Source organism: Melospiza melodia, chromosome 2 (genome assembly GCF_035770615.1).
Source record: "Melospiza melodia melodia isolate bMelMel2 chromosome 2, bMelMel2.pri, whole genome shotgun sequence".
In the NCBI taxonomy this organism is placed as follows: domain Eukaryota; kingdom Metazoa; phylum Chordata; class Aves; order Passeriformes; family Passerellidae; genus Melospiza; species Melospiza melodia.
The window spans coordinates 126,447,867-126,471,648 of NC_086195.1; the positions used below are offsets into that span (position 1 = coordinate 126,447,867).

The 23,782-nt window shown below is 38.0% G+C and overlaps 1 protein-coding gene across 1 annotated transcript in view; it reads left to right on the forward strand.

Moving 5' to 3' along the window:
* TUBGCP3 (tubulin gamma complex component 3) overlaps positions 1-23,400 on the forward strand; it is a 48,493-nt gene extending 25,093 nt beyond the window's left edge. Inside the window, exons 8-22 of the mRNA XM_063149946.1 lie at positions 471-596; positions 4,086-4,154; positions 7,752-7,884; positions 9,165-9,331; positions 10,716-10,826; positions 11,223-11,331; positions 15,147-15,336; positions 16,579-16,714; positions 17,502-17,570; positions 18,313-18,448; positions 19,360-19,448; positions 19,584-19,715; positions 20,111-20,251; positions 20,800-20,916; positions 22,341-23,400. Coding sequence (XP_063006016.1) covers positions 471-596; positions 4,086-4,154; positions 7,752-7,884; positions 9,165-9,331; positions 10,716-10,826; positions 11,223-11,331; positions 15,147-15,336; positions 16,579-16,714; positions 17,502-17,570; positions 18,313-18,448; positions 19,360-19,448; positions 19,584-19,715; positions 20,111-20,251; positions 20,800-20,916; positions 22,341-22,499 — 1,884 coding nt within the window. The 3' untranslated portion in view covers positions 22,500-23,400. The remainder of the gene's footprint in view (positions 1-470; positions 597-4,085; positions 4,155-7,751; positions 7,885-9,164; positions 9,332-10,715; positions 10,827-11,222; positions 11,332-15,146; positions 15,337-16,578; positions 16,715-17,501; positions 17,571-18,312; positions 18,449-19,359; positions 19,449-19,583; positions 19,716-20,110; positions 20,252-20,799; positions 20,917-22,340) is intronic.
* The last annotated feature ends 382 nt before the right edge of the window (positions 23,401-23,782 follow it).

Consider the following 23,782-nt stretch of genomic DNA (forward strand, 5'->3'; position numbering starts at 1 on the left):
ATGTAGCAATTACTAATTATTTTGTCAAAGCTTTTTCATTAGTTTCAGTCATTAATACCTCTGTTTCAACACTCGTATTTTCAGTCTTGCTGGTTGTCAGGATAAGATAAAGAGGCTGATATTGCAACATGAAAATGCAGGTTTCTTCCTTTTTTCTGAAGACCATTTTGTTATTGCCATAATTGCCTGATATAAAAAGAGTGTATGAATACTGTTATATTAAGATTTCCAAAAGAGAAGGTCTCAAAGTTGCCAGTAGTTTGTTGCTGCTGCCTTTTCAATGCACATGTGTATAAATATAATGCTTATTACATGGTTGTTTGCTTTTCTGTAGTATCTGTACTGTAGAATGTAAAATGAATTGTTTCTGAAACTGGCTTTTTTATTAGAAAGGGGGACCTTTGTGAAGAAATCAGTATTGGTGTGGCAGATTTGACTTAATTGCAAACTTGTTTCTGTTAACTTTATAGGTGAGCTTGTCAAAATCTCTCCGAGATACTACAAGCAGACTTGCAGAGCTGGGGTGGCTCCATAACAAAATAAGGAAATACACAGACCAGAGGAGTTTGGATCGTGCATTTGGACTGGTGGGACAGGTGGGTCAGCTAGATAAAAGAGTCTAACTTCAGTGTTTGTTCTTGTTTGGCTAAGAAACTATTGAGTAAATGCAGTGCTAGAATGATGCATAACCTGTGGAGCTTGAATAATTTATTGTTTGATATACTCCATTTGTGGATGCTGCATCTGATATGGGTCATAATCAGAAGGGAAGGAAAAGGCATTTCCCTTTCTGGTCTTAAGGATTTGCCCCTGTAATTTGTAGCTGGAAACATTCATAAATTCCTTTTCTTAATCTCCATTTTTAAACAACCCCAATATTTTAAAGTTATTCATGCATGTTCATAAACAAAAACATTTCTTAAATGAGATGATGTTATCCCTGAGGTAATTAATCACCAATTCAGTTGTTAGTGACCTGTGCAGGAGACATTCTTGTCAGCTATTGTTGATGTTCATGTGTTAGTACTGCACTAGCTTACATAAAATGCAAGTAGTGCATTATCTTCTGCCCTTTCTTTTGAATACAACATCAAAAGAATATTAATTTTTGTTTTCATAGGTTTCATCATCATGATTTATAGTCTACAGTAACTTCACTGCTGCTGTAATACCCAAAACCACATTTACTGCTAAGACATTCCCGTTTCCTCTCACTTGCTCCCTCTGTAAAACTGGATATTATCCCTTCTGAGTCGACAGAAATGTTATCCTTGCCTCTAGCCATAACATCCTACCTAATCTGCCAAGAAATTGAAGTGCTTCTCCCTTCAATCTAATTTTTCTTAAGAGGTCAGTAGAGACACTGTAGTGCTTCCTACTTTTCTAATGTTTTATTCTGTTCCATTCTGTCTCTTATTCTAAGTAACCCTTCTAGTTACATATAAATAATAATTTTTCTACTGATCCAGTGCTAATTTCCATGTTTTATATGGCAGTGCTCCTGTGTATGCATTTTCTTTGGACTCTCCCCCTTATATCTGGGTGAACTTTTATTCTTTATCTAGCAGCTTCCTGCTTGTGATTATTTTTACTGTCTCTGGCTTTAATCTTCAAGTTTACAGAAAGGGGAGAACTTTAATTCTTCAGTGAATTTAAATGTGTAGTATCTTGGCTTCTGTATGCAGGTTTCAGATCCTGTGCAGAAGGCTGTGCAGTTAAGTTACCTGAGTCTGCATAGCTCTAATGCTGCTAATTTTGCTTGAGGCAAGCACTTGTGTATATTTCTAGGACATAAGTGTACAAACAAAAACTTATATTCTGCTCTTGCTGTCAGTATTTGGGCACAGAGAGTATGCCTTCATGCTCATCACGGCTTTCATAGCTGAGAATTTCAGGTGCTGTGCACTGTGCATTAAGGAATTTAGCACAACAGTGTGTATTGGTATAAAACATCTTTCACTTAATGTTCTGCAAGGATGATTGTGTAAACCCCTGTTTAAACCAGGTATACAGTAAGATGTCGGTCACCTCTTCTAGTATGATTCTGGTGACTGAGTTTACCACACAAAATGTCAGGCATTGACATTAGAAGTAGAGATGCAACAATATATTACACTTAATATTTTCCTACCGTTGCTGATTAATATCTGAATTTTACTTTGTCCTCAGAAAATAAAAAGAATAATTGGCAGTTAGCTATCCTTTAGCTTCTACTTTGGCATTTAGCCCATTTAGATCCATTTGAGTTAATGGGCATTTTAATTTTTTTCTCTTGAACAAGCATTCTGTTTCCTTCCTCAGTTCTCTTTTGCAGCAGTCCAAATCAGAATTCTGGGGTAATGTCCAGTTTTTCTGTAACAGTTTGGGAAGCAAAAGTCTGTGGTTTGTGATGCAGGAATTGGTACTGGGTGTAAATTTTAATTTGTAAAGCTTCTCTGAAAAATTGGTGACCAGTTAGAGTCTAAATCCTTTTGACTACTAAATCATTAAAGTCAGTGATTACTGTTCTCCTTTTTGACCAGAACAGTGTCTTTGATTGTTTTCTTAGAGGCTCTGCTCTGCCCTCTATCTTGGCAAGTGCCACTTTAATAGGTTCAAAAATTTCATGGAGAAGCAAGTGAGAAGAAATGAAGAGTGGAGTTACACATAAGGGGATTTTTTTTTGCCCTTCAGTATCCCCTGGAATAAAAAGAATGTAAAATTTCTTTGCAATTTACAATGTTGAGTTGAAGACAGGAACCTCCTTTCCTTAAAAAAGATACAATGGCAAGATTAATGACTTTTTTTTCTAGGCTTCTTAGCTGCTTAAGAGGAAAGAAGATTTATTTTCTCTTTGTGCTTCTAGAAATTTTTTCTGCCTTTTACATACTCTAGTGAATAAATACTTTAAGTTCTTGGGTTCTTTCTATGAGTTTTTCTTTTTCCAAATTCTTTTGACTGCAATTTTTAAAGGTCTTGAAGGAAAATCCTGGGAAATTTCCCATTAAAAAAATTCATCAAAATAGATATCGAATTCATTAGCTGAGAATTGGTTGAAAGTTCTGAAGAATTTGTGTGTGTGCATGAGCATATTCTTCCAAGAAACCAAACAAATAAAAAACTTGGGGCATTTCTTGGGGGATTTTAAGGTCTTTATCAGTTGTTCCCAAATTAATGAGCCATATTTTTAGTTCTGTTTTGAAAAATGTGTTGCAGGTATTTTTTTAGTTTGTATGTTAGGTTAAGACCATTACAAAAGTAAAACAAGACCTCCCCCAAACCCTAAACTATGGAAAATATTTATCACTAAACAAGTATTATTTCAGGAATTGTTTTTAAAATTTATCTTGGTTTTTAAACAACCTAAAGTAGCTGTGCTTAGAATTGTTTTACAAAGAAGAATTTTTGCTTTAGTTCTAGCCTGAATTAACTTCTAAATTAACTTCTTAACATTTTACAGATTTCTGAAGATATACTTTGTGTTGTTCATTTCTTCCATGTCAAGTGAACAATCGTATATAACTGTGAATTGATGAAAGGTCAAAATTTTATAGTTCTAGATCTGGCAGCACTTATTTGGAGCATTTTTTGAGCATTGTGTTTTCTTGTTCATGTAATATAGTCTATACTGTAAATATAATGCTAATTGCCTAACTTTTGTGTTCTGTTGTTAGAGGCCTTCCTGAAATTTAAACTCTGTTGCTTCACTGCATACTGTATCTTACATGATTATTTTAAAAAAAAATCTTCAACCGGGTCATGTTACAATTTGTACATCCTTGTGCTAATTATTGTTGCCATTACTGAAATGATATGTCTACTTGAAGAGTTACACTTTTCATAGTTTATTATGGTGATAGAGTTAAGGTAGCAAGAAACAAGGTCACTTGATAATGTGTATAAATTCCTGGAAAAGGTAGAGGCAGCTCTTAGGGAAGCACTTATACTTTGGCCATTACTCTAAGAGTTGGCTTTTATGCTGAAACTTCTAGAAAGATTCCCTTCAAGAAATTTCTGACTGTGTTGGAAGTGTGGTGATAGAATGAAATCAGAAGGACTTCTGATGACTTTTCCTTTTATTTTTTTCCCTTCTCTTTCTCTTACAGAGTTTTTGTGCAGCCTTACATCAGGAACTTAAAGAATACTACCGACTTCTGTCTGTTTTACATTCTCAGGTAAGCTAGGTGGTACATATTCAACTTCACTATTTTGTTCTGTTATCTAATAGCTCCTATAAAGGTAGTACCTACCTATTCTGTTAGAATGTAAAGGATGTACAGCAGTTTTTGTTGACAGTGAACACAATTCTCTGTACATTTCTTGCTCTTCTGCTGTATGTGTCCTTGAATGTTCTTCTCTTAAGAATTCACTGGTATTTGATGTGTTGCATAAGCAAAGAATGCAATGTGTATTTCTAAGTCTCTGTCCCTGTTTTGCATCCTTTTTGTCAGTGTCCTTGCATAATATCTTTATCATTCAAATCCTGAACAATGTCACACATTCTTGAGTGGAGAAAAAAACAGTCCATCTTTCCAGCAGTGCACAATATAGCAGCTAGTAATAACAAGTACCAGTTCCAGCTTCTTTCCTGTGTGGGGCAGTTTGTACATTTTTCTTGTCCCTTTGTTTTTCTGAGAGTAAAGACATCTGTTCTGCAGATATTTCGATGTTTTACTATTTTCCTGTAACATACAGACCAACTCAGTACTGATAATTTTGCAGGTTTTCCACAAATGTTTGTAGGTATGTGCATCTAGATGCTGTCTCTAAAATAAAATAAACATTCTTCTGCTTGCCTTTTTTTGAAAGGGGCTTTCAAGAGGTTCATTACTTGTAATGGTGAAAAATTTATTCTGAGAATTGACCTAAAGCTAAATTATACTGCCTTTTAAAACTCTAACTTCAATAAAATCTTTATTGTTTGTCATAGGCTTTTGTTAATGTTTTCAAAGCATCTGTTCTTTTAACTTGCAGTTCTTGAACGTTCTTACTTTTGGAATGCTTGTTATATATAGTGTTTGCTTGGTTTTCCTGGCTATTATCCAGTTATTCTTTTGTAATTACCTCTTGCTCTGTCCAAAATGTGTTTTCTCTCTTGGTTTGCTGGTGCTTTGATTTTATTTTTTTTCTCATTTCTAAAACTTCTTGACCATTAAAATATTCAAGTACTTTGAGATGCAGTTTGTCTACCTTTCCTGCCTCACCAAACCTTGCAACAGAAGAGATGAGTAGGGTGGGAGGGAAAGCCTGTAAGAAAAAGACAAAAGTTCTGGGGTTATTTTTTTTAAACTGCATTTGCCTTTATGGAGGGTTGACCCTGGGCAGCAGCCAGGCACCCACCCAAGCCTCTTGCTCCCCCCTGTCTCTTGAGAACAGGGAGAAAGTAGAAGGAAGACAAAAAGACAAGTCAGTCAAGTTAGTGAGTGTAGAAGGGGAAGCCAAAGCTGTGCGTGCAAGCGAAGCAAAGTAGGGAATTCATTCACTTCTTCCCTTCAGCAGGCAGATGTCCAGCTGCTCCTGGCAAGCAGGGCCTCAGGGCACTTAACACTTGCTTGGGAAGACAGACTCCATCACCACAAATGTTCCCATTTCCTTCTCCTTTTCCTGAGCTGTTTTTCCTGAGGAAGGTTTTTGTCCTCCATAAGCTTAGAAATGGTTTTCCAGGATTAGTTGCTATTCCAAGGAATGAAGTGAGTCTCACTGGTGTGTAGTTTTATGGCTTCTCCTTCTTGAGGAGAGGCATGACATTTGCTTTCTCAGGGTTGTCAGAAACTGCCTCTAATTGCTGTGTTGCAAAAATAATGGAGAGTGGCCTTGCAGTGACATTGGGCAACTCCTTCCCTCAACACTCAGTGCATCCCATCAGGACCCACACACTTAAGCATATCCCATCTGTTTGGTGTACTCTAGTCTGATCCTTCTGAGCTCAGTCTTCCTTGTTCCAGACTTATCTCTCTTGTTATCTTGACATCTGGTATCCCCAGCAGCAAATCTTACTGAAATGCCAAGGCAAAAAAGGCATTAAGTACCTCAGCATTTTCCATTTTTTTGTGTCACCCCTCATGTAGCATCATTCAGACACATTTTTCCCAGTCTTACTTTTACTGCTGGTCTTATTGTTACTCTTCATGCTCCTTGCCAGATTCATCTTCAGTGTTAAAGTTCATGAGTGCCTTGAGCATGTTGATTAAATGCCTTTTCATAGGGAACAGTCAGTACAGTGTCAGCAATGCTTTGCTGCAGCAGCAGACTGGAGTTTCTGGGGAATCCAGGTCCCTCAGCACCTAACTGAAAGGGTTCCCAGAATCACGTTATGTTCGGATTTTCAGAAGCTTCTGGCAACATTTATTCCCAAAGACATGAAAGGAAGGAGATCCAGCAGTGGAGGAGAGATTCTTTTGTGACTTGAAAGGTGGAAGGGCTTGAAGGCCACGCTGCAGAATGGACAAAAACCTGTACCTTTTACCTTCTTGAAAGCATGTAGAAAATTGACTTGAAATTGAGTGTAGGTGACGTTTTTTGATTCAGGAGTTCATACAGGCTGCCAGATTAGGAGTTGTTAACTGCAGTTCTAGAGAGCAGTATGGTCATAGAAAAACAAGAATCTTGTCAGAGGGTTCTATACTCTCTTTATGACATTTTATTATGTCTTCAGAGCTTCTCCTGAGCATGTTTCTGCCCTTGAATGACTAATCCTGAGCATACTGTCTGCTATTCCATAAGCGTCTCTGGTCTTTTTCTTGCAGGTTGTTTTCACATTGTCAGCCCATTTAAAAATGCAGTTCCATGATGAAGATGTACCATGTCTTCCCTAAAGTCAAAGGGTGGCTCATGTATCTCTCTTGTCATTGCTGATTTCCAAAAACACCAAAGAAAAGTCCCAGGCATGGACCCAGGAGAATTCGGAAGCAAATGAATTTAACTGGCTCTAAGGCTGAGATTAATGTGGATGACACTAGCCTTAAATTTAACTAGTATGTTGCATTTGACTAAAAAAAGGTGCTAGATGGGAAAGCACATAGTGGGTTGGTTGTCATATATCAGAAGCAGCATCTTTTCTAAGAGATTGTCTCCTTGTACTGCTCCAGGAGCTTGCTTCTGTAATCTTGAATTGTGTTCTTGTCCTGCTTATTCCATCTGTTCTTGTATAAGATTTGCATTTGCACCTTGGATGCAAATACTTGGCTTTTATTTTCCATGGTGTTGGAAGATTCATGGTAGTCACATTATGATAGTTTTCTTATTGTAGCTTTTAAAGTTTGGTGTTTTTCTTTCAACATAGCAATTCCTTAATCTCACTATAAGACTAACTTAAGTTCTGATGGCTTCTGGAGGAAGGCATTGAAGGGGATTTGTCACATATTGAACTAAAATAAGCTGCATGTGCAATAATGAAAAATTTACTTCTCACAGCCTGCCTGTCCTTTAGATGTTTTTCTTTACTCTTTGTCTAGGCTGTCTTTCAGGATTTCTTCTCTCTTTCTTTGCTCTTCTTTCTTCATGACTATTACCTTGCTGTCTTTAACTTTCTTGGTCTTTGTGGTTTGTGTGCCTCATTGTGCTTATGCTTATCTCTCTTCTTTCACCTGTGCTCAAGTCTGTTTCTCTAAAAATTGGCTCTCAAGTTTTGGCCCAGTGACTTGATGAGAGAATACATAACACTGGGTATTTCAAGTGTATTAGTAAAAATCTGACTTCAGAACAAACTATGAAACCTGAGTTCTTCCTCAGTTTTGTTCTTTGACGTGTCTTTCTGTTTCTAACTTGATCAGTTGCAACTGGAAGATGATCAGGGTGTGAATTTGGGACTTGAGAGCAGTTTAACACTTCGCCGTCTTCTAGTCTGGACATATGACCCCAAAATAAGGTTAAAGACCCTTGCAGCACTTGTTGATCACTGTCAAGGTCTGTTTAACATTAATTTAATATTTCTGGGGATTTTATATAACTGAGTAGTTGTGCATGCTAGAGGTGGGTATCAATAATATTAGTGCTTGTTTGGACTTCTTTTTTTTAGAGAATTTCAAGTAGGTAGTTCAGATTCTCCCTCTTTTAGTTTAAACAAATGATGACAAATTATAGTGTTGTGTTGATACATTCAGACTTCTTACTTTTTTAAGACTAGAATGTGCTCAAAAATTCAATTTTAAGCCTGCACTTTTTATGCTATTTTCAGTTGCTTAATCATTTTTCAGAGAATGGTAAAATGAAAAAGCCCTACTAATGTGTTATGAAATGGTTGACTTTGTTTCTTCACTATTTTTGAGTATTATGCAATTTCTCTATATATGATGGCATAGAGGAGTCATTACTGCCTTGTCTTCAGACTCATGTGAAACAAAAAAACTTTGCAAACCTGCAAATATTGTGTTTTGTTGGCAATCCACAAGAGGATGTTGGGGAGAGTCATGTTGGAGTTTACCAGAATTTTGACCAGTAGGTGACTAAGCTGACCAGTAATTGATGCTTCTCCCTGATTCTACTTTAGATTTGAGATTGTAGCCCTTCAGAAAAGAGCATCTTAGCCAAAAAAAAGCTTACCACACTTGCTTTACCTTAATTATTGGAGTTGTTAACAAATTTTTTTTAATGGGCTTTATTTTTAAGACATTCATGAAAATCTTGAGCTGCATGGCCTCTGCTGCAAGGAAGTGGTAAACTGTGGAGCATAGCAGCAAAATCAAATATTCAGTCTATTTTTTAACTTCTTCTTTTCACAGCCTCTTACTTTACAATTGCAAGAAGACAGGAGATATTCCCTAATGGGACTATGAGGGCAGCTATAACCAAGAAACATGAAAACCCTGTTTGTGTGCATGTATGCACACAGAATATCTGAGAGTGTCAAGTACAGGAGAGAAGGAAAACATTCTAAGGCTCCTTTAATGCTTCTCTGGAAGCATAGCATCAACTTCTGTGTGTGATCTGATGCCTTGAATTTTCCTCTAAGCTGCCATAAAGTAGACAGATAACTCTGCTTAATGCTTTAGTGAGATTAATAATTCATGCCCTAAAACCTAGGAATTCCCTGTTAGCAATAAAAAAAAATCTACTTTTGCTACCTTTTAGAGTTGCTCTTCAGCAAGCTCAATGTGACACAGGGGTAGCTAAAATCAGTGGCTGCTAAATTTAAATGGGGTGCATATGGTTTTCTTTCAAATGTTTCTGTTTCTTTCTTCTTCCAGGGAGAAAAGGTGGTGAACTAGCCTCAGCAGTTCATGCCTATACTAAAACAGGAGATCCCTACATGAGGTCTCTGGTTCAGCACATTCTTGGCCTAGTATCCCATCCTGTCCTGAACTTCCTGTATCGCTGGATTTATGATGGAGAGCTGGAGGATACATACCATGAGGTAATGTATATGCTACAGTAAATGCTTCATCTCTTTGCATTGTGGTGTGATAATCTGTGGGAAGCTTAGAGGAGAACTTGAAAAGTAGAGTGTGATGAAAATGTATAACATGAGTAAGCAATACACACAATAACCTGAAATACCACTCTCTTCTTGAATTCTTCATGAATTTGATATCTGCAGGTTGCAATGTGTTGTCTTCAACTAATCATATGCTGGGTCTGGTTAGTAGAGTCAGAATGGTGTTCTGACACTAGGTCCTCGTTTCTGAAGACAAAATAATTCCTCTGTATCTTTTCTTGCAGTAATGTATGCAGAGTTCTTTGTAACTGTTCAGAATGCAAGCCTTGTGTTTGGATAGAAGCTCACAATATTTTTCTGTGACTGCATACTGTTATCTTTGATAAATAAGCTCAGTCTGTCAGACTGGGTAGAAGAGGTTTATAGTTCCAGAATTGAAACTCTGCAAAGTTATTTGTTGTGACTTCTGTAACATCAAGTTCCAGTAATTGTCCTTTTTCTTCGTGGAAATATTTTGTATGCTTTTCTAAATTCTCTCACCACTTTCCTCCAATCAGTACAATCTCTTTAAAGTTATTAGGTTTTTTTCTTAATTTTTTTTTTTTTGTTACAAGAAGCCAAAGAATAATTTTTTAAAATTGGTTGAGCACTTCTGAGACAAATCTGAATAATTTTATTTGAGGGTCAAATATACTGTCTGTTGTCTTGGAATGTCCTTATTTTGGTCAAAATTTGAGTGATAGTGACAGCTGATCTTTAAGCTGTAAAATTGTGTAAAATGTATATGAATCTTTTTTTAGAAGTGTAAAACACTTATTTTTTTCCCACCTACTCCCCAGATTTAAGATTCTGTCTTTTTAGGATTTTAGGGAGTTTTTTAGCTTTAACCTTTGCATGTGCACTGGAAGAGTGTTCTTAGTAGAAAATTAAGAGTGTTCTTAAGTGAAAATTATTGTTGGATGTGTTGTACTGAAAGCTATAATTTTCATATGATAGACAGTTTTGAAGAAAGACAATTGGCCATTCTTGGGGAAAATGGCATTTGGACACAGTGAAAAGAGTTTGTGTCCAGGAAATAGGTATATTGTTTTACAAGATGAAGACATAATCCATCCAAACTTCACTTTAACAAAACTAATAAATTAGTTTTAATTTTTTTACAAATGAGGGGATTCTCTTGGGTGGAGTTGAGAGACTGGAACATTTGATCACCATATCAATTGAAAAAATTTTTTGGGTTTTTGCTTTTCTTGTATTTTCTTTTTTCCCCTCTGCATCTGTGAAAATAGCAGAAATAATAGTTGAAACTATAGGTTACAGTTTACATTAATCTTTTGCTTTAAATATTTATTTCAATCTTCAGTTTTTTGTAGCTTCAGATCCTACAGTTAAAACTGATCGGTTGTGGCATGACAAATATACTTTGAGGAAATCAATGATCCCATCTTTTATTACAATGGAGCAGTCAAAAAAGGTATGAATCTAAAATTCCATCTTCTGGTGATTTGTTTGCCCTGTGCTGCTGCTTAGATTTCTATTGCGAAAATAGAGGCCAAATTTGACAAAAAATAATCTTCTCAAGAATTTTAGAATTATTTGCTGAGGAGGGCTATAGGACTGTTTCTCCTTTCCATTCTCTAACTGTTAAACTTGGAGGAGATCTCAAGTACGGGGAAAAGAAGTTTTAAAATGTGTTTAAAACCTTTTTATATTAGCATTGCTATTCTGGATTGCTGTGGTTGGGATTGTGCAACTAAGAGCACAGAAAGATAACAAAATATCTTGTCCTGGTGGTTGTGGATGGCTTCTTTGTTTGATTTTTTTTTTTCTTACATGCAAATAATTAAAAAAAAAATCCTGTGTTGTTCAGGTCCTTTTAATAGGAAAATCCATAAACTTCTTGCATCAAGTTTGTCATGACCAAACTCCATCTACAAAGATGATTGCTGTTGCAAAATCTGCAGAGTCTTCAAAAGATGGTACAGTATTAGTATTATTCAGTATTTCCCTTTGAACTGACCTCCTGTACTCTGTGTGGTTTAGACTGTAAACTGGATGGTGGGGTGGAAAGGAGTACAGAAATCCCATCTGCCCCAAAGCATAGATAAATTAATGTGTACTCGTTTTTACAAAAGATGTATGTTGATGCATGTGTATAAATTTCTTAATTTGATAGATTTGCTGGATGATTGTTAATGTACTGAATTTGTGAATGAAACAATTAAAAAAAACAGTTTACCTCCAGCTGCCTCGACTCAGGGAGGAGCAGGAATGTTCTTGAGTGCTGCAATAAGAATTTAGTATGTTTGACTTCTCATCAAATATATTCCATCATACAGTTCCATAATACTATGTTAATTCTATGGTTGAAAAATAAAAATACTCAGTTAGTTGTAAATAATGGAATAAGCAGTAAAAACAGAACAGAAGCCTTTCTAGCGTTTCTGTAAGTGCACTATATCAATATGTCAAAAAGCATGTGAAAGGTTAGTAAAATTCTTTTTGAAAATTACTTAAAAATGGGATTGCCATTCATCCAGCTGATGAACATGGAACCAAAACTTAACTGTTAAATTCCTTCAGATAATTTTATTTTATTTAGAATAGATCCCAGTTCTAATGAATGAGAACTTCTATACCATTTGTGGTTATTTTTTGGAGGCATATTTGTTGCAATGAAATCAACATTATTATGATGAAAGGTAGCAAATAGTAAACATCTAAACCAAGGAGACTTGGTCTAAATACTAAACAAAGAATGTGTAGGGTGCTGCTACATCTCCAAGAAAGAGCAGATTGCTGCCTTCTGGTGGAAGGGGTATTTTGCTACTGTAACTTGTTTTGATAACTTGTTTAATATACCAAAGATAATCTAACCATTGAGATATAGCTCACTGAGATAAGTGTTCTGATGCTAATTTAAATATTTTTCTGTCAAATTGTTGTTTTCAAAGAACATACTTCTTAATATTTTAGAACAAAATATTACTTACACAAGCTTTAAAGTCATATACATATATAGGGTAGTTAGGCTTAGATTTGTTGGGGTTTTTTCACCTCCAAATAACCTTGGATTAGTTTTAGTATTAACACTTCAAAGTGTGGGCTTTTGGCATGAGTACCTCCATGAAAAATGTTGTAGTGATAAAATCCCATTCATATCTGGAAGATTATGTCTTCTAATAATGTGATTCTTGTACCGTGTTCAGTGCTTGCTTAGTCAAAGATAAGCCTAAAGTGCAGAAAGGCATCAGGGTTAAGTGAATAAGGGCTGTAAATGCATTTGAACAATCATCTTGCCAGCTACTCCTGGAAAAAAGGAAAAAACCATTCTTTGGCTGCACTACTTTGACCACTTTATACAGCATTTATGGCCATGCTTTTCCAATATTTCTTTAAATTTGCACTTGTTTCTCTCTCTCCTTGATTGAATGGAAGATCTGCACAAATACAGGTTTCCTATTATGTGGGAGATGAGCTTCAAAGAACACCTACATTATTCTAAGTGCTGAGAATAACTGTTTGAGACAGAAGTGTAGTTTTAGAAATATATTACTCTATCTGCAATGTGCTGAAGGTGTGCTGAGCCTACAGCTGGCAGCCTAATACGTCATGGTATTGCACTGCTTTAATTCTGCATGAAACTGCATTTGTGTTTAGGGCATTTTACCTATTAATGCTGAAAGATCATTCTAAGTCAGGGATGTTGGAAATGCTTCCTTTTGTGCTTGTTTGTGTCATCTAACAGTATCCTGAAAGTCCCTTTAGATAATTACTAATTATTAAGATAATGGAAAGCTAGGATGCCAGCCTGAGTTCTGGATGCTTTTTCTCATTTTAAATCTGAGCATTTCATGGGTTTGGCTGTATTATTTATTTCTTTCATTTGCTTTGGAACCTTAACTATCATCTTTCCCCAGTTTCCTTTTGATGCTGAAATAATTGTGGTGTGGAAAACTGTCTGAACATGTATTAAAACAAGAAGTCTGACGTAACTGTGTAGAAGTTGGTCATCCTGCCTGGCAGAGAATTGTAGCATTTGGGAAAGAGGAACAGTAAAAAAGGCCAATAAAGTGACCTCAGCTCCAACATGTAGCTGTCTGTAGTTTGGGGACTTCTGGACCAGGAATGACACTGTTTTCAGTAGCAGTTCATGGACCTGCCTGTCAGTGATTTTAGTCTGACCCTTTCTTTATCCACTTCTGGCTCTTCAGTGTTCTGAGATAATTTTGCATAGTTTTCAAAATTTGTGCCTAAGCCTTGTGTTTGTTGATGTAAAGAACCTTTGTAGCAGTTTTGCATGGCAGACAGGAATGCTGTGTTTTGCCTGTGCTGGGGGCTGTGTGTGTATGCAGAGGTTGTGCATTACAGCTACAGATGTAAACTTGACTTTCCAGTCTGAGCTGAAGGGCTGTGGCCAGGTCACTTCCTTCAAGGCAAGAGGATCAGTACTAAGGAGAGGGGAAAGACTGCTTTTTCTGCTTGAGATAGTAAGAAATTGAGACTGGTCTGTGTATCCCAGAGCTACTTCTTAGACAGACAGACCCCTGTGTGAGTGGAGACAGGACCAGCATGCCTCACATGTTGGGCTGGCTATAGACAAGCCAGGGAGTTGCCTGCTGGCTTTGCTTGTGCCTTGAGCCAGTGCTAGGCCCAGCCTCTGTGTCCAGGGGCTGAAGAGATCAGCTGGTAACTCTTTGTGGCTTGGCTTTTTCCTTCTCTTGTTTTGCCTGCAAGGCTTGCAGCACCTTGAGCAAAGACGCTTGCACTTACTGCAGGCTGTAGTAAGTGCAATTCTCCCATCCCTAAGGTTGATGTGTGCTGCTTGACTGAGTAGCATTTCTCTAGTCAAAGGATTTTAAACACAGCAATGTGTTATAAAAGTGTCATTTCCTTGAGCTTCTGTGTCTTATGGAGAGTTTCACTGGTTACTGAATGATAGTTTGGAAACTTCCAGGAATGTCAGTGAACCAGACTTTTAGACTTCCCTTCCCAGAGTGAATTCTTCATTAGAGCCACTGGTTATTTCTTCTATTCATAAGCATTTTATTAATTGAGTAGTTAAAGTGGGAGTATATCCTTTAATGCTGAAGGTCTGAATCTTATGATAGTTGGCAATCCAGTGTTTGGAGTATTGCTCCATGTTGCCTGGAGAGGCCACAGTTGCTAACTCATAACAGTTTTACTGGAGTCTCTTTCTTGATGAGCTTGTAGTTGTAGAAAACAGTGAAATAAGCTTCCTACTACTTTTTGCTGCTTCCTGCTTTCTGTCCCCAAACTGCCATGCATGAAAGATGGAGAGAAAATGTCAGGTTGCTGGCTGTCCCCCAGGTAACTCCAGCATATTCCCTTTTCTCTCATTCTCTTATCTATGGAAGCTCTCTTCTGTTGAGTGTTTTAAGTCTGTTTCTTTGATTTATTTTTCCCCACACCCTTAGAGGTGCCTTCTGATTTAGATTCCACCCATCAAAGATTTTTCCTAATTCTGGGCTTTTAGAACTCAATAAATGATTTGGTTTGTCAACTGCAGTATTTCAGCAAGCTTGAAAATCCCCAACTTTTTATATACATAACATGAGCTTCTACTGGCAAGTACAATCTGGGCACAGATTAAAAGTAATATTGTTGAAGTGTAGGCTGCTTTAGACTTGCTTCTGCTTTGGCTATGGCAAATGTATAACATAGTGGATCAGAAGACATGGCAGTTTTTCTGTTTGTGTGTTTCAACTCCAAAGCTTATTTGCCTCAGTTTTTGCAAACTACTAATTTAATTTTAATTTTTATTTTCTTTTAGCTGCTGATTTGTTCACAGATCTGGAAAATGCATTTCAAGAGAAAATTGATGCAGCTTATTTTGAAACCAGCAAATACCTGCTGGATGTTCTCAATAAGAAGTACAATTTGCTGGAACACATGCAGGCCATGAGGCGCTACTTGTTACTTGGTCAAGGAGACTTTATCAGGCATTTAATGGACTTGCTCAAGTAAGACAATAGGAAGGGTAATTATGCTCAATTTCTGATGATTCTGTGCATGATCAGCACAGAAACTTTTGCTTTTTGAAGAGGACCCTCTAAGTACCTTGTTCAATTAAATCTTTGAGTAATAACTTTAAAACTTCTGTTTTGGGTTTTGTTTCTTTGACCCTGAGGATTAAAACTTATTCTTCCTTTTTGATAAGTGGTACATACAGTACCATTTGACAAAGTCTTGAAAAGTTGTACTAATACAGATATCTTTATGTTGGCCCTGTGACAGCTTCGAGGATGTTGGCACTTCTCTTGGTCCTGTCAGCAAATTTCAGCAGAAACATTCTGCTTCTGATGCTGCTGATGAGCTTGGCTGGAATTATTAGGCCTCTATATTTTGGAGGTATTTGGTCTAAAACATAGTGTCAAAACCTTCAGTGCAATTTGAAAACTCTATTTGATTCCTCACCAGCTTCTGTTTCAAGCACTCAGGTGCACCCACAGCTACAGAATCCAATTCTTTAAGATTATTTGCAAGTTGATTTTTACATGCTGGTGCTACTGATGAAACTTAAGCATTGGCTTGCAAAGCTTTTCTTTGATCCAGAAGGCAGGCTTTGTAATAAGGCTTTCATTAACTTGTTTGTAAATCAAAATCAACAGTATATGCTTTTTAATGTGAAGCTGAGTGAGGTTGATTTGTGGAGTCAGTATTACATTTGAGACAGAAGGAGTGAGAAGTTTTCCAGTCTTCTCCTTTTTGAGGGACAGAGAGTATTACAAGAGTTGCATGTTGCAACTCTTTGGAAAGTTGAAGTTACATAGGTGGGGTGAGTTTCTGTGTTCCTGCCAGCACTTCTGAGCCTGTGAGATGGCTATCAGTAAGTTTCTCAAAACTAAAGGGAAATTATTGGTTTGATGTGCTAATGATGTAATCTGCCTCATTTAAGATCTGAATGCAACTCAAATTACAGACTAGCTAAACTAGCAATCCTGGTAACTTCAAATTACTGGCATTAAATGAGGACTAAGTTGCTCCTCATGCTCATGTTCAGGAGTGTAGCTGCATATGAATAGACATATTCTGCTCATACTCTGTGCAAATATTTTGCTCACTGATTTTCTTCATGATTAATTCTGAAAGAGTAATAGTCTTGAATGTCTGTTAGAAAAGGGTTTTGCTGTGTACTGCAGTTACTACTAAATTGCTGCTGCAGAGTATTTCAGTCATGTACTATAACTGTTCCATAACCACAGGCCAGAGCTTGCACGTCCAGCTACAACCTTGTATCAGCATAATCTGACTGGAATCCTGGAAACAGCCGTGAGGGCCACGAATGCCCAGTTCGATAATCCCGAGATTCTCAAGCGATTGGATGTGCGACTTCTGGAGGTCTGTTGTTGTGGTGACTCTGGTCTGAAAGATGCCATTGTTTGTGTGTATACATGCAGACATCTGTATGAAACAAAATTTTCATGTGTGAATCCATTTCCCCCTTCCTTTCCACTGAAGTTTACTTTGAGTAATATAAAGGTCATTTAATAAGTCATCTTCTTTTTGCCTTCCCTGTCTATTGTCTATTAGTATTTCAAGATGGGGGTTTACAGCCATTGATAATACAAGGTTGAGTATTTGGGGCCTAACAGAAATTGATGCTGGTGGTGCTGATTTGAAGTTCTCCAGACAGCTCTTAATGCTGTTGCTCTTACAAGAACTGGGGCATGCTGGGGTGTGTGCCTCCTTCTTGCCTCTAGTTAAGAAAAAGGGAAGCAGTGATAGCACATTTCATGGAAGAGGCCTGTAGTAAGAAACTTGAGTTAATTTGAGAGCTTCAGTCCCTGAGTTTAGACTTCAGTGAGCTGTAGCATCGGACATAAATCTGTTTCAGATGCCAAAGAATTTGTCCTTACTGGTATTTTCATTTACTAGGTTCAGTGGAGAAACGCTGACATTGCAAACATCAGTATTTGTGTGAGATCAGCCTCACCCTTGTATCAAATAGTTTGATCCATTTCTGCCTAATCTGCTACTTTCAACAAGAAACTCCTGTATCTCTTGTTGATGTGGATGCTTGTTTGCTCATAGGCCCTTCAGAATGAAAGAGTTAGCAAGTGATGCTCATCTTCAGCTTTAGTATGCTCTGATTACACACTGACAGTCCCATATGTTTTTAATGCAGGTATCTCCTGGGGACACTGGATGGGATGTCTTCAGCTTGGACTATCATGTTGATGGGCCAATAGCAACGGTAATGTCATACACTGCTGCTTCTGAATGTGTTTGGGGTGCTGAATTAAGTTACTGTGTTTTTTTTACTTAGGTAACCTTTTTTTGTTCTGGAGTGTGAAACCAGAGATTTTTTTTTTTTTTTGCATCTAGGATGTACCCACTGTATCAACAGTTAAGCAAAAATCTCAGTTCTTACCAGTTAGTGTGAGTGCTGAAAAAGCTACATTTACAACAATCATTACTGAAAATCAGTAATTAATTTGTTCCAGCACAGTTTTTAGCAAGGACTTAATAAATTGAGTGCCCCTATTCTTTGATAATTACTCGTCTGTAGATACTAATTTGGGAAAATTTGAAGGGAACTGAGGAATGTATTTGTGGAGAACTTACTTATGCTGTCTAAATGGAATTTGTTAGGGAGTTGCATTGTTTATCTGAATGTATTTAGCCTCTATAAAGAACGTTTCTTTTAAGCAGGACAAACTGTGAGTTTGACCAGCAGAAGGAATTTTCTTATGCGGTTTCAAAATAAGCTTAGGCTTAGTTTTGTTCACCCCTTCTTACACTTCCAGCAGTGCCCTGTTCAGCCCTCAAGAAGGGATCTTTCCAAAAGCTCTGGGATTTCCTGGAAACTTTTTTTTTTTTAAATATTTACCAATAAACTGCATATACGAGATAAGATGAACTGTGAATAAGTTCTTGGTACTTCAGGACATGTGGTATGTCTATTAATTTGTACTGGTATTTTCTTTGTTTTGTAGGTATTTACACGTGAGTGCATGAGCCACTATCTAAGAGTATTTAATTTCCTTTGGAGAGCAAAGAGAATGGAGTATATTCTTACTGATATATGGAAAGGGCACATGTGCAATGCAAAGCTTCTGAAAAGTATGCCAGGTGAGAGGTGTCCAGATGGGTGACATGCTTCTAAAATAGATACAGATGACTGCATCTTATTTTAGACTGCATCTTATTTTAAACTGTGTGTTAAGAGGGAAAAGAGTGTCTGATTAATTATGTTCAGATTAATTTTGCCTTTTGGTGCTCCTCTTGACTGGCTCTTTAATGGTAAATGATGGTAAGGGTGATCAAAGTAAAATAACATAATAGTAAGTAGAAGTTTCATATCTGTTGTTTTACTTAATCCTTGATTCCTGCAAAGCTGCACTTATGTATGTATCTTTATGCTGGCCTCGTTGTGAGACTGTACCTCTTCCATCCCTTTGTATTTCATCTTCCTTGATGCCTTCTTATTTGTACCCCATGTCTCCCTCTTTCTTATGCTGTCTGCATACATTAAGTCTCATGTATGCACAGTTCTGAATTTACTAGTTTTACCTTCACTTATTCCCTCTGCTTTTGTTTAGCTAAGAACAGAAGAGGCTAAGAAGAGAAAGATGTGTGAAAAGAAATAGGAAAGCTCTGAAATGTAGTGGTGTATGTTTCATGGACCAGGACTTTTTGATCCTATTTCTCAGCTAGAGAATATAGCCATATTTGTGAGCATCTGTACTGGCTCACTCTTGAAATTTTTTTTAATCTATCTACATGTCTTTCAGTAAAAAATAACTATTGAGAGTTACCCTTTATTATGGCATAGCAATACTTACAAATCTATTGTTTTATAATTAAGAATTTCTGGTGGATGGGAGAGGGCGCCTGGCCTCAGAAGGTCGCTGCTGCTACCATCTAAGATTAGTGGCTGTGTTATGAAGTATTCAATATGGTGAAGAGAATTTACCAAGCTGATTTGTTGGCTGCGCTTGTCCTTGCAGTCTTTAACATGCTGTCTCTTTGGATTTTTACAGAGCTTTCTGGTGTGCTGCATCAGTGTCACGTTCTGGCATCAGAAATGGTCCATTTCATTCACCAAATGCAGTATTACATTACATTTGAGGTATGCTCTACCCACATAATTAGTTACTTAGAAAATGAAGCATTTGCTATATTCTGTATGTGTTGCGTGTCTTAAATTTCAAAGAGCTTGCCATCTAGCAAATCAAAACAGCCCAATCCTGTGTCATTGCTCCAGGTGCTTGAATGTTCATGGGATGAGCTCTGGAACAAGGTCCAACAAGCACAGGACTTGGACCACATCATTGCAGCTCATGAAGTTTTTCTGGACACAATCATAGCTCGGTGCTTGCTGGATAGTGACTCCAGGGTGAGTCTTCTCCTTTGCATGTAATTGTAACTTTATGATCTTGGCATATATGTCAGGAACAACCTTCTTTAACATTGTAGGAGCAAAGGGAAAAGTAATTTTTATTCCTCTGATATAAGATTTAATAATGGTAGGTTCACTACCTACTGCCCAGACATAGTGACACATGTTGATAATAAGGCTTGCTGTAGTGTGGGCCAGTTCTTTTTCATCCTGAGAAGCTGTGAGATCATGCAACAGCTGACTTAGGGCTTTGCCGAGCAGTCTCTCCAGCTGTGTAAAAAAGATTTTTTTCTTTACTTTTTTTTTTTCTTTGCTTCTTTTCTGGAGAAAGGTAGTAAGTTAAAACTCTTGTGCTGTACAGCTGTTTAATTACTTTGCTACCTGTTTCACAGGTACTTCTCAATCAGCTTCGAGCAGTTTTTGACCAGATCATTGAGCTCCAGAATGCCCAAGATGCCATGTACAGAGCTGCTCTGGAGGAGCTGCAGCTGAGGTTGCAATTTGAAGAGAGGAAAAAACAGCGTGAGCTTGAGGTACAAGAAGAATATTTCTAGAGTGTGAAAATGAATTGAGGCTTTTGATATATGGAGGATTTTAGATATCATGTAGAGGTACAGTAAAGATGAGAAATATAGTTGGGGCAGATGTAAAAGTCATTGGAAAAGTCATTGCTGCTGACTTCAAGCAAAATGGCTGAGTGGTGTTTTTGATTTCTGTCTTGCTCAAAATCTGAGTTGATTTCTCTAGGGGACTTTGGAGGATGAGAAAGGGCTCTTTTAGATGAAGTGAGTGGAACCCTTTTGCAAAAGATGCTGTAGCTCCATGTCTGCCTCCTTGCTGCAAGACTGACATGCAGTGTTGGTGTGAGACTTGCCTTGCTAATAAACCTCTGATTTCTTTTATGTGCTGTACGACCACCAAGGGGGGGGGTCTGATAGTTTCCATTTTGGAGGCTCTGTGTTTGTCTTTCTATGGCAGTGGTTGTTTTTAATAAACCTGATGCAGCTGGGCAGAAGGTGGCCTAGTTAGCAACTTGAATCATGTGATGCTTCACCTCTAAACTTGTGTGGTTTCTCTGTAGGGCAAGTGGGGTGTAACTGCATCAGAAGAGGAAGAAGAGAACAAGAGGATGAAAGAATTTCAAGACTCAATACCTAAAATGTGCTCACAGCTGCGAATACTCACTCACTTTTACCAGGTGCCTCTTAAATTATATTTTTCTAAAATATGCTGAGCTTTGTGTAGAAATGAATTTCAAATATTCAATTCAAATATTGATGTAACTTCTGTATTCATGTGTGTGCAGTTTGTGGAGCTAGGCCTTTGTTTTTTCCTTCTCTACTTAAAAGCCTGTGTTCACTGTTGCTTAGTAGTCAAAGGTTTTGTGATCATTTATATTCCCCAGACAAAGGAGAAGAATCTTTTCATGTAAGTTGTCTTCCTCCAGCAGGGAAAGTAATAGCTATCTTTTGGTGTAGTCTGAGGGAGAAAAAGACAGAATTCCTTCTGCATTCCATTTGTTTCCTCACAGTCTCTGCAAGTCATTGCTATTGAAGACTGCAGAAAGTTTATTATTAAGGGCCTGACTCTTAGTTTTAAGTTCACTGGGGGAGGGGGAAGTGGATAAGATGTTTGGGGTAACATGTGCAGGCTGTCTTCTGTAAGTAATTTATTCTGGCTTTGTCTTTATTTGTTATATCTGATGCTAAAGCTACCATTCCCCAGAAAAATGAGTGTAGGCCTTTAAATGTAGGTTGTAAATAAATTGTGGTTTATGTGCTCTACAAGATTGCTACAATTTGGCAATGTAGGTTTTGCCTCCTTGGACTGTATTCATTCTGAGCCCTATTATGGATTTTCCAAACAGGATTTCCAGCTTTGGTCACCTTTGGAAGTAATGGAGTGCTCTAGTTATGGACATGTTCACGTTACTATTTACTGGAGATTAGGAATGAGCTCTTCAAATGAGTCTTCCCCTCCTCCCAGAATCCTTTCCTTTCCTGTGTCCTATGGGGCTCCTGCAGTGGTGTGGCTAGAGCTGAATGGGAAGATGGGATGCAGAAGTGTACCTCCCACCTGCCAAGTGCAAATCCCCCCCTCACATTGCTCCAAATGCTCAGTCTGGTTGGGTCTGCAGCACTGACTGTCCTCCTGGGCACACGTTTGCTGTTCTGGGTGTCCTGTGCTACTGTACAAGCCACATCAAATGGGTATGTTTGAAGCCAGCAGTGCCCTAATGCTGGCCTGGGTGGCATTGTGCCTATAACATGGACTCAAGGTGAGGTCTCCTGTTGGCACAGGTTGGATCCTGAATGCTGTCCTGAGGCACACAGAGGCAGCTGCTCTGCAGCCTGGGAGCCTTCAGACAGATGGAGTATGCCAGCAGGGCACAGGGAGTGGGGAACACACTTTAGAAGACCAAGCTGTTTGCACTGGAGACTTAAAAATGGAGCTCTGGGTTTTTGCAGAAAGAGTGAACCCACCATAACGGTTGGATATGAACCCTTGTGCTTGCCTTTTCCCAGATTCTGTCTGTCTACCAGATCTGTGCACCACCTGATATTCCTGTTTAAAACACACCAGGGGTGCTTCCGTAACTGTCTCGTGGGTTTGTCTTTTCAGGGAATTGTCCAGCAGTTCTTGGTCCTGCTGATGACCAGTTCAGACGAGAGCCTTCGGTTCCTGAGCTTCAGGCTGGACTTCAACGAGCACTACAAGGCGCGGGAGCCGCGGCTGCGCGTGTCGCTGGGCACGCGGGGCAGGCGCAGCTCGCACATGTGACACCGCACCACACCGTGGGATCCGTGTCTCCACTGCTGCAGGCAACACGTTCTCAGCCAGTGCTGGTGTGGCACTGGATAGCAGAAAGCAAAAAAAGCAGGGTTTTTTACACTGATGTTTCTAGAATTACCAGACTGTGTGGGCTGATTGAACCTCATCCAATCAACTGGTTAAACCATCCTTTTAAACAAACGCCAATTTGATTTGAAGCTTTCTGAGCTTTTTCCACTGTAACTTATATCTGTGTCAAAAAAAAAAATCACATGTTCTTTTGTTTATAGAAAGCACCATTTCCTTTTTTAATAAGAAAATAAGAAGGTTATTTTTTCTATATGTACTTGTTCTATTTGAAGAGAGCTTTTGTTAAAGCCAACAGATCAGGACCCAGACCTATTGTCCTTGTTAAGAAGCTATACAGCATTTCGTTATGCTGATTTTCAGTGTTGTGATGTGTTTGACTGTGTGAGAAGCTTTGTATCAGGAGACATAAAGTTATATTTAATTTTTTTTGTTGTTTTCAAAGTTAAAAACCTGGAATAAAAATTTAGTTGGGAAATTCTATGGTTACTGTACAGGAGCAAACTATAAAAGCAGAGTCAGGAGTGTATCTGTTGCACATAAGAGCTGAAAATGAAGTTAAAGCCTCAGTACTGAAGGAAAGTGTTGGTCAATCTTGAGTACTTAATGTTCAAAATCAGATATGTAGAAACAAACTGACTTGGCTAATGTTGATGTCATTCTCTTCACTTTCCTATTTTTTCCATTGTAAATATTTATATATTGCTGTCCAGATGTTGGGGAGAGGGGGATTCTTTTGCAAAGTTGTCATTATATCAGGTCATTTATTATGTTCCACAAGTGCGAGCTTAGAAAAATAAAAACACAATTATCTTTCACACAAGTGTGTTGCTTTTTGTAATTGAAAGTTTATAATTTTTTTTCACAGGTTAAGAAAGGAGAAGCTTCCAGTTAAAATTATACTGATTTATAGAACCCTTCCCATTGCAGGATTTTGGTACTAGTCTTATATTTACTGAGAGTTGTGTGCAGTTAATTAACAATTACCCTCAGATCAACCAGGTCTGGGGCCTTTTTTGCCATTTGCCCTACTCTGCTGGAACCCTTGGGAGTCAGAGGCACCTGCCCAGCCATGCAGATAAGGCTGCTGTGACCCTTCATGGCAGTGAGCTCTGATGGGGCCATGTGCTGACTTGCTGCCCTGGACTAGCTAGTTTGCTCTCTGGACACCAGGATTCCTGTTGTGCAGGCCTCAGAATCCTTGC